Consider the following 14,199-nt stretch of genomic DNA (forward strand, 5'->3'; position numbering starts at 1 on the left):
GTGTAGGAAGGTCTCCCGCAGGTGCTTGTTCGGCAGTCGACGTAGTCGGCCAGATGGCCGCCGACGGACTCCCGGACCTCGCCCGCCTCGAAGTTCGACACCACCTTGTTGTAGAGCTTCGTCTGCACCGTGTGGCCGGCGGCGCTCGTGCGGACCCAGGTGCAGACGTGCTTCCCCACGCTGTCGGTGTTCGCCAGCACCGTAGGGACGTCTCGTTCGGCCACACGCATGGCCGCGGCGAGGTCCCCTTGCTCGCGAAACCCCTCGGACGCGCAGAGATGCTCCACGAGCGTCTTCCGGTCGAGGACCCCCGAGATGGTGTACAGGCCGTAGCCCTTGCGAAGCAGCTGGCGCTCGAACGCCGGCAGCGCGGCCTGCAGCTCGGCCATGGGGACCTCGGACACGTCCACCTTTGCCACAAAGAGGCCGGCCGGTTCGGTTTCTGGGTACAGCTCCCGCCACTTCGCCAAGGCCTTTTTGCCGGTGTCGAACTCGATCCTGGCGATGGTCTCCCGGATGGTGCTCCCCTCGGTCCGCTCCCGAGTCGCGACTGTGTGGACGAGGCTCGTGTGCGCGTGCCCGCCCCGGCGGGTGCCGTCGGGGGTCCTCCAGATACTCTCGTGTACGGCGATCGAGACTCGGCGGACTGCGTTCTTCGCGGCGCCGCCCTCCCAGGTCGTGCAGGAGAGGCGCCCGCCTTGGACCACGCAGTCTTCGCGGCGCAGGTAGCCAAAGACGTACACGTCGTCGACAAACGTCGGGAGCCCCTCCAGAGGGCGCAGGTGTGTACGGCCCTGGTTGCCGGCCAGGTAGTCGACCTGGGAGATGTCCGACACGAGGTTGCTCTCGTGGGCGTTCTCCAGAAGGAGGTGGGCCGCCACGGCCTTCTCGGATCGCAGCCCCATAGCCTGGAACGTCGCTTGCACCGCCATCGTGGTAGCTCCGTCTATTGAGACAACTCGCTGGTCGCTTTATACCTTGGGGCTACCAATCTCTAATTCGATGTCGTTGGGGCTACCTGGCCGGCTGGTGGCCCTGCGGCTCGGCGAGGCGGTGGCGGTGGTGGGCCCCGCGGCGCGAAACCACGTGGTCGCGGCTCGATGCCGCGGTGCGCAAGCACATGGTCGCGGCTCGATGTCCGCCCTGCCGTGGCCCAGTAGCCCGAGCCCTCTTGCGCCCTGCGACCACCCTCGCCGTGGCCCAGTAGCCCGAACCCTCTTGCGCCCCGCGACCACCCTCGCCGTGGCCCAGTAGCCCAAGCCCTCTCGCACCCCGCGACCACCCTCGCCGTGGCCCAGTAGCCCAAGCCCTCTCGCGCCCGCGACCACCCCCGCTGTGGCCCAGCAGCCCTCTTGTGCCCGCGACCACCCCCGCTGTGGCCCAGTAGCCCGAGCCCTCTTGCGCCCTGCGATCACCCTCGCCGTGCCCCTGTAGCCCAAGCCCTCTCGCGCCTCGCGACCACCCTCGCCGTGCCCCTGTAGCCCAAGCCCTCTCGCGCCTCGCGACCACCCTCGCCGTGGCCCAGAGGCCCAAACCGGCCCCAGCCTTGGCAACCGAGGGTAGCCCCGACCGAGATCGGCAAGGTCTGCGTGTGTGGGAGGCGGTCCGTCGCGGGGTATCCCAGGGCGGGCGGGCCGATTGGCGGCGCAGAGGATCGGCGGGAGCCCGCGTAGGTGGAGGACGGCTCGCCGCGAGGAAGATCGGCAAAAAATTTTGTGCGCTCCGCCTACATTGGGTTTTGCCAATTTCTTGTGTACGTGGAAAGCTCTCCGGCTACACAAGGTTTCGGCAAAAGTTTGTGTACGTGGGGGGCTCTCTGCCTGGCGCCGGCGTTTCCCCACGGAGAGCTTGGACCCGAGTTTGGGGGTCCCCAGGCCCGTTTGCGAGGTGGCTCGAGGTCCTTGGTAGCCGAAAGTCGGGTTGCCCTGGACCCAAAATGCGCTCTCATAACGGAGCCTTTGGAGGTGCACCATGCAGTAGGTGTCCAAGCACCTCCGGCCGCACGTGTTTGCGTGGCCGATCCTTAGCCACCCGCAGTAATCTTTTCCGCAACTCATCCTTCGAACGCTCGGTATACCACAGGACAGACGAATGTCTAATTGCAAGGCCAGCGCCTAATTAATTATTCATGAACGCGAACCACCTGCAGCCCTAATTATTATTCATGCACGCGAAACACCTGCGGCCCTAATTATTATTCATGTACGCGAAATCTATTTTGCCTACATTAGCTTTTGCCGATTGTTTATGTACGTGAAATCGTTTTGGCCTACATTAGCTTTTGCCGTTTGTTTATGTACGTGAAATCGTTTTGGCCTACTTTAGCAATCGCCCCGTACACGAAATCGATTTGGCCTACATTAGCAATCGCCAAAAGCTCATGTACGTGAAATCGATTCGGCCTACATTAGCGATCGCCGATTGTTTATGTACGTGAAACATTATACGCTCGATATTTAGAGATGGGGCTGGGGGGCTCGGAGGGGCGATTCGCGTCTCCCAGGCCTAAGACGGGAGACGGGGCTGGGAGGCCCGGAGGGGCGATCCACGCCTCCCACCAGTTCCTCTGAAACCCCCCAGTCCCCCCTATTATAAATTTTATTTATCGTGTGAGCTTGAATTACAGTTCGTCCAAATAACTCATTGAAGCCTGGAATTCCCCAAAACTCCGAATACAGTAATTTCCGAATAAACTAACTGAAGGGCCGGCTAAAAAACGCAAGCAGTAAACTCGGGAATTGCAAGTGATTTGCAGTGATAACATTCGACAAAAGTGTTTTATTTTTTGTCTTCGCTTTCGCATTCCGGCGGGAGACAATATCGCCGCAAAGAAAGGGACAGCGCATCAAATTCACCGAGAAAATGTCAAGCGTTAACACAAAAAGGGCTAATAAAATATACTAATTAGTTTTGTTTAGTTTTTTTATTTTCATTTATTTGCCTTAATTATACAGATATAAATACTTGTTGAAATACTGCAAACTGGTCAGAAAGCATTTAAAACGATTAAAATAGTGGACCGCCATGTTTGTTATTTTTTGGGAATCAATTCAGACTAAAAAAAGGGAAATTGATAAAGGAAACAAAGAGACCCGCTTTTATGTTTGAGTTATACAATTAAAAATTCGTCTCTAGGAAACTTGAGGTCATCTTGAGCAAATGAGGTTCCACCTTTATTTACTCCTTTTGTTACCAATGTCCCCTCCTGCCTCAATCTCTTTAAAGGGGGGTAGGAAACGCGGGATGGACATAACTCTGCGACTGCAAAGGAGCCTTCTGTTATTCCCAACACGTCTTGTTTGAAAGCTCAGCAGATGATACAGAAACCATATCCCTGTCTTGGCTTGCCGTCATATTCCCCATTGATGAATTTCTCAAGCATGGGCCATGAGCGATGATAGATGAAGGTTACTTCGTCTGCGTCGTACAGAGCCTTGCTGGCTAATATGTAGGCGAACTCCTCGATTATATACAACACTGCTTCTCTAATGCTGTCGTCATTATAAAGATCGGGATAAAAATCCGCTATAAACAAAACAAAAAGAAACAACATCAACACCAGGTTACTTGCTAACATTAAATAAAATGCTACTGAGTGGTGGCTTGTTTCTTATATTCTGAGTATCAAGTTCCGTGTTCGCTTTATGTTATTTCGTTTTTTTTTTGCTTTTACTATAGTGAAGAGAAAAAAATCAGCTTACGTAATATCACAGGTAAACATGAAAATACCATGTGCATTATATATACATCAACCAAAAAAGAAAAAGCGCTTGATACAATAGATTGGTCAAAGGAATAATAAGATACAATTACAGAGCTAGTGATTGCACTATCCATGGTTTCGGATTTAACCAGATAGTCTCGGATCTAACTAAGCATTTTACTTAGAACTGATCCACATGAGAGCGGCCATTACAACAGTACCTCAACCCGCGCACAATTACTCTACTAACAGCAAATACTCACACAATTACTCAACTACAACAAATAGTTCCTAAACGATTTAAATATTGTAAATAGTACAGAAGTATCATACAAGACACCCTAATGTGTGGTTACTGTCCAGTGTCAATTATCCAATATCCTACAATAAAGTCATCAAATCTTGCAGGCGACTTTCTAGTAGTTCTTTGAACTACTTTTTACTCAAATTATCCCGTAAGTGGTAGGGTACGCGACGCTTAGGCTAAATTTTTAGGTTCTACATTTGCATCAATTGGAATCTTAAGCTGGTAGTCCTTCAGTTTTCCAATGCCTCCACAGCAACCCGGATACTTAAATACTAAAATATCAGTTACTGTCTGATTTTGATGTACAGCATTTACATTTTGGTGTCCCAGCCTTAAGACCTCTAATGCTAACGCAGTTGCTCGTCCTAGAAAAGATTATCCCTTTCCTTCAATAGCTTTATATTCCACATTGTTCAAAACAGTTTGTCCCCAAATCACTTGTCCAGTAAACTTGCCAATTATAGGAAGAGGATCTTTACTGCCACAAGGGTACATGTTCGGTTTGCACTTTGCTGATTCACAGACGATATGTTGAGTCTTCAACTTTTCCCAATGTGTCTGATCAATAATATTGCAAGTGGCACCAGAGTCAATAACCATTGAAACAGGTATTCCCCCAACGTTCACTGTTATTTTAGCATGACCGTTTGAATCACCAAAACCAGTGCCGGTCACAGGCGTACCTGACATCATTCTGTTCGACTTTCCTGACTTCCAGTTTTGGTGGATGCCTATTTTGTTTGCTCTTACAAACTCTCTGAAAGCGATCCCTTCCTTTACACTTGTGGCAGGTCTGGCCCCAAGGTTTACAGCCTTTTTCATTGGACATATGACCTTCTTGACCACACCGAAAACACTTGCCATCAAAATTCTTAAATCGTCGGGTAACTTCCTTTTTGTCTCCTAGATCTGCGGTCGTTTTTCCCTTTAATCTCACCAGCTTGACGTTCTTCTACATCCTCCAAAGGTCGAGCAATTACTCACAACTGGCTCAGGGTTAATACTCGTCCCTTCTGAAGCAGTTTGAGCCGCAGGTTATGTGACATACAACCCATTTTAACCTGGTCACTAATTTGTTCATCCAAGAATTCTGCTTCGCCAAATTCGCCGAATTGGCCTTTCTGTTGAAGCCTCGTCACGTATTGTTCTACAATTTTGTTTGGAGACTGCCTTGTTTCACCGAGTCTAGCAGAGCAGACCAAGCCCGACCACAAGCTCTTAGTTCCCCTACTGGGTTCCAAGAACCTTGGCGAGCTTCCTGCAAGGGTCCAACGGTTCCAGATGCGGCTGTTGCACTTCGCATACACAATATCACAACTTCAAGGCAAGAACCTTGAGCACTGCGGACGCGCTATCCAGAGCTTCTTGCAAAGAATACTCAAACAAGAATCCGGTCTGCAACATGATCAAACAGAATTGCACCGAGGGATGCCCGGAAAAGTCGAGCGTTAAAAGTACGCTAAAACCCAACTGGGAAGTCAGAGGAGGGCTGTCAGAACGGACTACTGATAAAGGCAGAGCGCATCGTCATCCCGACGTCAGTACGGGAAGAAATAGTCCAAGTTATCCACACTGGTCATCAAGGAATCGTCAAATGGCCAGAAGTAAGTAAAGCAATTGAATAAGCTGAGACGCAGTCCCACTGAGGCACCATACCCTCAAAGCTACCGGAACGTCCGTGGCAGAAAGTAGCGTGTTACAAAAGCGCAACATACTTACTGGTGATCGACTCCCTCTCGAGGTATGTTGAGGTGTCACGTCTATCTAATACAGAGTCTAAGGGTATCATTGAACACTTGAAAGCCATATTCGCAAGGCATGGTTATCCCGAGAGTTCATGACAGATAATGGCCCACAATATGCCACAGCAATATTTGCGCAATTTGCTACGTCATATGGTTTTACTCATGTGACAAGTAGTCTTCACTTCCCAAGATCCAATGGGGATGTAGAGAGAGGGGTCCAGACAGCAATGAACCTGATCAATAAGTCGGAAGACCCCTATCAAGCGCTGCTAGCCTTCAGATCAACGCCACTAGAGCACGGAGTATCGCCAGCAGAACTACTATTTGGCCGCCGCATTCGTACAACAGTACCAGGTACACCTCCCAGTCTATAACCAGCGTGGCCTGATCTAGAGTCTGTAACAGATAGACACACTTGTTGCTTTTTATTTTACACCTGTTGCTGCAACCAGAAGATAGAAGTAATGGTTAAACTAGAATAAGTTTTGATAAGTGTCCTCTTACAACACCCCTGTAAAGTGAAATGAATATTAGAAAATATGTCCTGATTTTATAACCTGATGTTTGCTGCTTATGTTTAGTTCTAATGTCCACGAGTATCTTCTGCTTTGCTGGGTGCTATTTCTGTACAGAACTTGCATAAGCACAGATTATTTTCAGCGATGTCTTTTCTTTATGTCTTCCTTTTCTCTTTTTCTTATTTTTAGTACAATGCTATTCATATTTCACAGAATGCCACATTGAAAGTACCGAGCTACCGCTGCACGCATAATCCTCTAGGAGACACTGCTATGTAAAAGCTGTGGCCATTGCGGGCCCAAGCTCACCAAGTTCTTCCATAGAAGGGACGGGCCCTGTTTAAAAACAACTCAAGGAATGAAAATTTTGAAATTTGAATATATCTATTAAATTCAAAAGTTTTACACAGCTTACTCTGGTTTTTAACAGGCCATCCGCATCATAAGTCGAAATATCTGGTCTTCCTCAAAGGCGCGAGTGCGAGATATCTTGTCTCTTGAAATACCATGGAACCCCGACAACTCGACTTCAGGAAAGGGGGGAGGGGGTAAATTTGTTTATTCGTGTGGATTTCTGGCAGCCCAAGGGAGGGGGGGTAAACCCCCTAAACCCTCCCCCTAGATCCGCTATTGTCTACCTGACTCCTTGTCTGACATCTCGTCGCGGGGGGTCTTGCCTAGCACCCTCGCCACCTCCCTTACTGCGTCCTGTCGAAAGAGCGCATGCGTGTGGTATAACCGAGTCATCTCTTCCAGCTTCTCTTGGTACACAACGTGCGTGGCAACCTCGCGCGGCCAGTCCACGAAATGGAAGTCACCGGGGAGCTCGCGAAGTTTAGACAACTAAAAAGACACGGCGTCAGGATTCTTATCAGATTGATTCAAGATAGGGAGAGAAGGTAGAGAAGACCTATATTCCCCTGCTAGCAAAGATTTCTTCCTGCCTGTTCCTATCATCTCACTTATCCGTGTTGCGTCTTTATGCTCCTTCGCGTTCTCGCTTGTTATTTTATTTCTGTCCGCATGAGAAACCTCTGTCGATAGCTGCTATGGAACGTAGCATGTTGTCTAGAAAAGTCTTGGGTATGGCTTTCTACAACAGTATCACGAAATATACACGTAATCTAATTAAATGTGTACATTTTTATTGCTAAGTAGTAAGATTGACTGTTTTTATCATAGGTCATACAAGGCCAACTAATCCTAATCAAAAAACGGAAAAAATAACGAAGTAAAAATAGGACCCTCCCAAAGCCAAAGGGTAAAAAAATAGGACCCACCAAGAGAGCATAAGATAAGAGAGGGACACTTTGGTATTACCCGCGCGCCATGTCGATTCCGAATCTGACTATTTTTTGTAACCACCACCCCACCAATGCGCCTAAGCATTTTTACTCACCCTACCCCCGCACTTTGGCATTTACATCTTTGTTGTTTGCCGCTATTTTGTGACTTAAACCGAGAAAAAACACCTTATTTGGACAAATACCATCGAAAATTTCATTCTAGCATCAATGATACGGGCAGTTGCGGTTTATTTAAGGGGTATGTAGTACTTCGAGGATTGCAAGATTTCGAAAACGAGACTTCATTCAAGAGCGGAAAACCTCGTGCTTCAAACACCGTTTTCGCTCTTGCTGCTTATTCGTGGTTTCTCAACATTCATTCTCTTCCTAATGGTCAAACGAAATCTGTAGGTTAGACATTAGATATGATATTGATTTTTGTGAATATTCCGGTGAATTGAGAAGGAATCCAAGAAAAATACATTTCATAAAACTATCCTTGTAGCGGGGGAATGCATTTTTGTGATGATCAAAGCCAGCAAGCTTAAGTATCTCAGCTTTTGTAATAGTGAGAAAATAAAGAGGGAGATATTACTGTACTTCTTTGATGTTGTTATTATTATATGTTTTATTATTATGTTGTTATTATACGAGCTAGAGTCGGGATTTGAATCAAACGCGGTATCACAGCCATTTTATCGCTCGTCGGTTTTTTTCTATTTTCTTCACTTTCTTCTTCGCCGCTCAGACTAACGAAACAGTCAAACTATTTAGGGATTTAGCTTTCTGTGAGTATATTTGCCAATCTTGCTTACTTAAGTTAGACTTGTTTCTTCTTCCGAGTTATTTTACATGATCTCTTTTCATACCTATCGAGTTGGCAAAACAACAACACGCAACCCGCGGGGGAGTAGGACAAAAAAAAAGGAACAAATCCTCACGCGCAGTGGTGGAGTGGTGGTTACTAAAAATAGCCAGATTCGGAATCGACATGGCGCGCGGGTAATACCAAAGTGTCCCTCTCTTATCTTATGCTCTCTTGGTGTGGTCAAATGAATTTTTAATCCTAAAAGATGTCAGAATCGGGAAAAAAATATCCAACAAATGTGTCTGTAATTAACGCTCCTTTGAACATGAAATTCATAGAAAATACGTTTGATTGTCAAATGAATATAGATATTTAGGGGTGATATGTTTCCCGAAAACGAGGTTTATAATGTCAGAGTCGTCTGTCGGAAGTGCTAGTGTTTAGAATTTGAATGGTAATAATTTTGGCTGTTTTGAGCTAGGCTATGTTTTTATGCCATATTCCTTTAGCAGATAAAAGGGGGTGTGTCTTTTAATTAAAGCAAGGAAAAGCATTCAATTCCGACAGCATAGCTCAAATTAGAATCGTTTGCCCTTTCTCGACAAATATAGGATACTTTGAACTCACTTGGCTTGAAATAATTGGCTTATTTGAATAAATTGGAAACCGTCGAGCATTAAGTCCGTTGAAGACCAGTCCCGACAGTTGTAGGAGATAAAATTCAGTGTCACTGATAACGATTTTATAGTATATACATGCAAGGAAAAACGTTCAATTCCGACTACAAAGCTCAAATTAGATTCGCTTGCCCTTTCTCCACAAATATACAATACTTTGAACTCACTAGGTCAACAATTTACTGGGTTATTTGAATAAATTGAGAACTGTTGACATTTAGCAGCATATGTAGAAAAATCCTAAAATTACGATTTAATAGTGTACAAAGACAACCTTTTGCAAAAATTGCAGCGCGTGCAAAATACTGCAGCTAGAGTTATTTTTCGAGAGAGTAAATTCAGCCACATAACACCAATTCTTAAAAGCCTTCAGTGGTTGCCGATTGTCTACCGAATTCGATATAAACTGTCATTGATAAGGCCATACCTGGCAATTCACCCAGTTACATAAAGGATTTTATTAACGTTTCAAACAATAGAACTTATAGTTTTAGATCAAATAACAACATGACCCTTAGATGCACCATCAAGTCAACAAATTCTTTTGAAGATCGTGCATTTCCAGTCGCTGCGCCCCGTCTGCGGAATAGTCTTCCGTAAGAAGTAAGCTGCACAAATTCTATATATAGTTTTAAAAAGGCACTTAAGACATTTTTATTTAAAAAAACATTTAATTTATAACTAGTTTATTTTTTCCATATATTTTTATCATAGCTCTATTTCAATTATATTATTCATAGTTTTATCATAGTTTGCCATTAGTTTTATTTTTTACTCGATGAAATGCGCAAGGAAGTCCATTTACCGGGTTATTTGAATAAATTGAAAACTGTCGGGCATTATAGTCCATCCAAGACCTGTCCCGACTGTCGGGCATAAAGCCATTGCGTTTTTCATTTAGCAATTTTAAGCCAAAAATATAAGTTTTGACTTCAAAACCCTCCCACCATTATTTCGCCATCAATCGCCGAACGGACACAGGTAATGAAAAAAGTTACTGATGAGTTCGTTCTGTGTATAGGAATTTCTATTCCGCCACACGGTAGACCGAGAAATAACTATTTTATATGCTACTTCACGTATTGACATATTTTGCACTTTAGTGAGGTAAGATATGACCTTTCGTTTCCGAATCCACGCGACTCCTTTTCAGTGTGACCTTAGATTTCATAACAAATTTTTGTCCTTGACTTGTGCTTAGGCGAACATAAATTATTAAATGATTGCACAATATATTATTATGTATAGTCCTTTGCGCTAGTTTGGTAAGGGATGTATGTTTTTATTAGCACACCTAACGTAATGTAAGTAAAATGTAATTTATTTCTGAATTGGTACACGTTTGCACCCGTCACGGTGCAAACCCTCAGACAATCCACAACAAAAGTAAGTAGGACATTTTACATAACAACACTTTACCCTCTTTGCCCCTAATTAATGTTGGTTATAGGCGACTTTTAGCTCAAAACACAAGCAGTTGCTAGGTGTCCATTCGCCCTCCAACATTAAGGAGGGGGGGAGGGAAAGTGTCCGTTTCTTGTAACAGATTGTAGATATTTCCCTACCTTTTTAATGGCTCTCTTGCAGTGTGCTCGTAGATAATCGGCGTGTTTTTTCGCTCGTTTCACAGCATCCTTAGATCCCATGGCTCTGTACGTATGTACTGAGGGTTGCTGAGGAACGAATACAACTATTTTCCTGGGCTCTTTGCCGAGAAACTCGACGTACTGTTCAATAATAGGCTGTTTGTAGTATGGGTTACCAGGGCTCATGCCAAACAGCACGACGCCTTTCTCCTCTAATACTCGGTCCCCAGTCGTGAATATCAGCCCGCCATCTTGGTGGTGTTCATGCTTAAGTGGCATTGTATAAATGAACGCAAGGTGGAAAAGGTAAGTTGTACACCTTGGTGAACTTTTGAGAGATACAGGCGGTTGAAGAAGAGATGTTCACGTCTTTGTGAGACAGACGTTGTGCTTGTTAGAATATTATTAGGTTCTATGGTCCTATGGTCCTATTGTCCTATTGTCACGTCCACACAACCACGCATTTATTACTATATAGGTTATCCTGTAATGACGGACGTGTGGTCGCGACCATATGACCTCCTCCTCCTCCTGTTAAAAGCGATATTCTAAGTCATACACGCAAAAAGTGCGATGTTATAAAATATTTCCGAGAAATATTTATATATTTATATTTATATATTAATATAATCATTTATTATCCCGAGGGGAGGGGGGAGCGTGAGAATTTTGATAAAAGTAAGGGCTGAAATTAGATGGCCCCCCGTTCAGGAGGAACAAAATTTTTATGCCCCCCCTTACGCTTCCCCCATATTTTCGGCGTCCCCCCCTCCCTCCCGAAAATCGAAGAAAGAAGGAGTAAAGGAAGGAATGCCAATCACAATGTCATAGGAACGCAACGAGAGATTAGCTGCTAGCTTGGCATTACTAAAAGCGAAACCAGCGGAATTGGCGGAACCCGTGGAAACAGCTTATTTTGAGTGCAGGAGCAAAGGGGGATATAGGGATAGCGATGTTATGCAAGAATTACGATTTATTTAGGAAAAATCTGTTTTTTTTATATTCAATAACGAAATATCGAATAAGTCAGCCTAAGAGCAAATGACTACTACGCTAATTGTTTAAACTTGAAAAAGTCCTGTTCTTTACGATTTATTCTCACTGTAAATGCGGCGTCTAAGCGAGCAAATACAATAACAGTTACGGTTTCAAATACACAACAGCACCAGCTCCGTAGCCTCGTGGACTCAACATAGCGTGACGAGTCCAGGACGCGAGTTAAGAGTTTACACACATGTAGAAATTGTTAAATATGGTAATACGTTCGTAGTATGATATGACAAATAAACAAAGTGTTCTTTTTTGTCTGCAAAGATACAGAAGAAGGACCAATTTGGCACACAAAATACACACGCTTTTTGCACGCTAAAACTGCGAGCGCTTGTTTTTAAAGTATGTTTTTTGTTACTTATCTGGAACTTTCAACGGAATTTTTTTACAAATTGCACAAAAAACACACGCTTTTTGCACGCTAAAACTGCGAGCGCTTGTTTTTAAAGTATGTTTTTTGTTACTTATCTGGAACTTTCAACGCAATTATTTTACAAATTGCATATGACAGTGTCAAATGTGCTTGAAATAGCGTTTTTGCGCTTAGTGATGTTGTTTCAGCAAGTGACAATGGAGTGACCTGTCAATATTCGCCTTTACCTTCTGAAAAGTTAGAACAGAGAAACAAAAAAACAAAAACATTTTTCTATAAATTATTTCGAAAATAAATCGTAGTCCTTGTATAACATCCCTACCCCTACCCCCTTCGCATTCAAAATGTACCTATTTCAAAAAATGGCAGTTCTAGGACCGAAAGGAACCATGGAAAGGAACCATGGGTCTCATTGAATTTTTACTAAATGCTGAAGAATATGGATAAATCAAACAATTATCCATTAAAGATCATCAATGTATGTCTCTGACATTGCTAGACTTTATTTAACACCTTTAATTTTACGAATGATTAGTACCCAGAAGCACCGTTCGGGCTTAGAACTGCCATTTACTATTTGCCATTCGCCATTTGCACTGACAACCTTTTTTGAAATAGGTATATGTTGGTTCCGCCGGTTCCGCTTTTTAGTAATGCTGCTGCAAGCGGGACAGAAAGTGAAGATGAATGAATTGGCTGAAAAAATTAATTAAGAAAAAGTGAAGGCACTCAATTTCTCAAAGATGCGACTAACTCCAGGTTGCAACCTGATAATGGTTGATGCTATAGATGACGTAAAATAATCCAAAAATCTTTTCGATCTTCTCCTTATAAGAAAAGCGCACACGAGAAAAGAGAAAAGAAAGAGAGCGAGGAAGACAGCGAATTAGATATGAGCGATGATTTTGATGATGGAGAATGAGCGCTTATAGGATTAAAACGTTTTGTTTATATTTTAGATATGGAACAAAAGCACTTAATAAATAATAAATGTTAACTATAGATGTATTTAGGGTGTATACAGGTTTGCATTGCATAGATAAATTATGGCTTAATACATATCCTGGACTCCTAGATTGTACGTACCAAATAACTGCCCGTAAACCAGACAAGTTTAACCAAGAAATATGATTTGACACTTTGTCATATTATATAGTAGAGACAACACGTAAAGAAATCAGTGACCCCCCCTTTTAAAATCCAAACACTTTCGACCCCTCCCCCCTTTAGCCTTAGAAATTTCTCGAGGCCCCCCCACAGTATCCTCACGCAGTATCTTACCCGCATGTTTTACAATTTTTTGTTTATTTTTCGTTTTCTTTATTTTTTTTTTCCTTTTCTAGTCCTTTTCTTTCACAACGAAGGGTTGTTCTAATAAGTTCTAATTGCTAACATCCCCTAAAAAGCGTTTATTTATTTAAAAAAATGCAAAGCGTCATTTACACTTCTTCTCGAAAAAAATGCGTAGCTACAACAGTTTTTCCATGTTTTATTCGAGCGATGCAAAAAGCCAATCACTAAAACGATGCTAAAACGGTGCAAAAAGGAATAGCGTTAGTCCCAGACCTCTTCAAAGCGAAATAAGTCATTCAAAAGCTACAAAAGAAAAATTCTTTCACATTTTAGCTTGATGCAAGCACCCGCTGTACTCACTACGCGCGGGCTCGTTTTATGGGGTCACTTTTTGAAAAGGAAGAGCTGTTATTAATTAGCGTATTTTTGGCTTTAAGTGACGTCATTGATGACGTCTAAAATCACGCGACCATATTGTTCAAACCCCTTGACACATGACACATACCAAGTTTGGTTGTCATAATATTTCGTTTAGGAGATTTTTCTTAAAGATAGATGACGTCACACATCACGTAATCATATCTTGGCACCGCTCTTGACACATACATGACACCTACCAAGTTTGTTTTTATACAATGTATCTTTCACGAGATATAAATAATTTTTATATTGATGACGTCAGCATATTCTGGCTTCTTGTGACGTCATCGATGACGCCACAAATCACCTGATCATATTGTTGCATTTCCCTTGACACCAACATGACATCTACCGAGTTCTGGTTGTCATACGAAATTTCTTTAAAGAGACCATGACACAAAAAATACATAAGGTTTTATAACAAAATATAGCT

General features: G+C 43.8%; 1 protein-coding gene across 1 annotated transcript; it reads right to left on the bottom strand.

Moving 5' to 3' along the window:
* Positions 1 to 2,908: 2,908 nt before the first annotated feature.
* LOC5499622 lies at positions 2,909 to 11,193 on the bottom strand. The gene is made up of 3 exons (XM_001621161.3): positions 10,610 to 11,193; positions 6,912 to 7,116; positions 2,909 to 3,525 (listed from the first exon to the last, which is right to left on the bottom strand). Exons 1-3 carry the CDS (start codon positions 10,907 to 10,909, stop codon positions 3,308 to 3,310), a joined length of 723 nt encoding a protein of 240 aa, XP_001621211.3. The 5' UTR covers positions 10,910 to 11,193; the 3' UTR covers positions 2,909 to 3,307.
* Positions 11,194 to 14,199: the final 3,006 nt, after the last annotated feature.

This window comes from Nematostella vectensis, chromosome 7 (genome assembly GCF_932526225.1).
Source record: "Nematostella vectensis chromosome 7, jaNemVect1.1, whole genome shotgun sequence".
In the NCBI taxonomy this organism is placed as follows: domain Eukaryota; kingdom Metazoa; phylum Cnidaria; class Anthozoa; order Actiniaria; family Edwardsiidae; genus Nematostella; species Nematostella vectensis.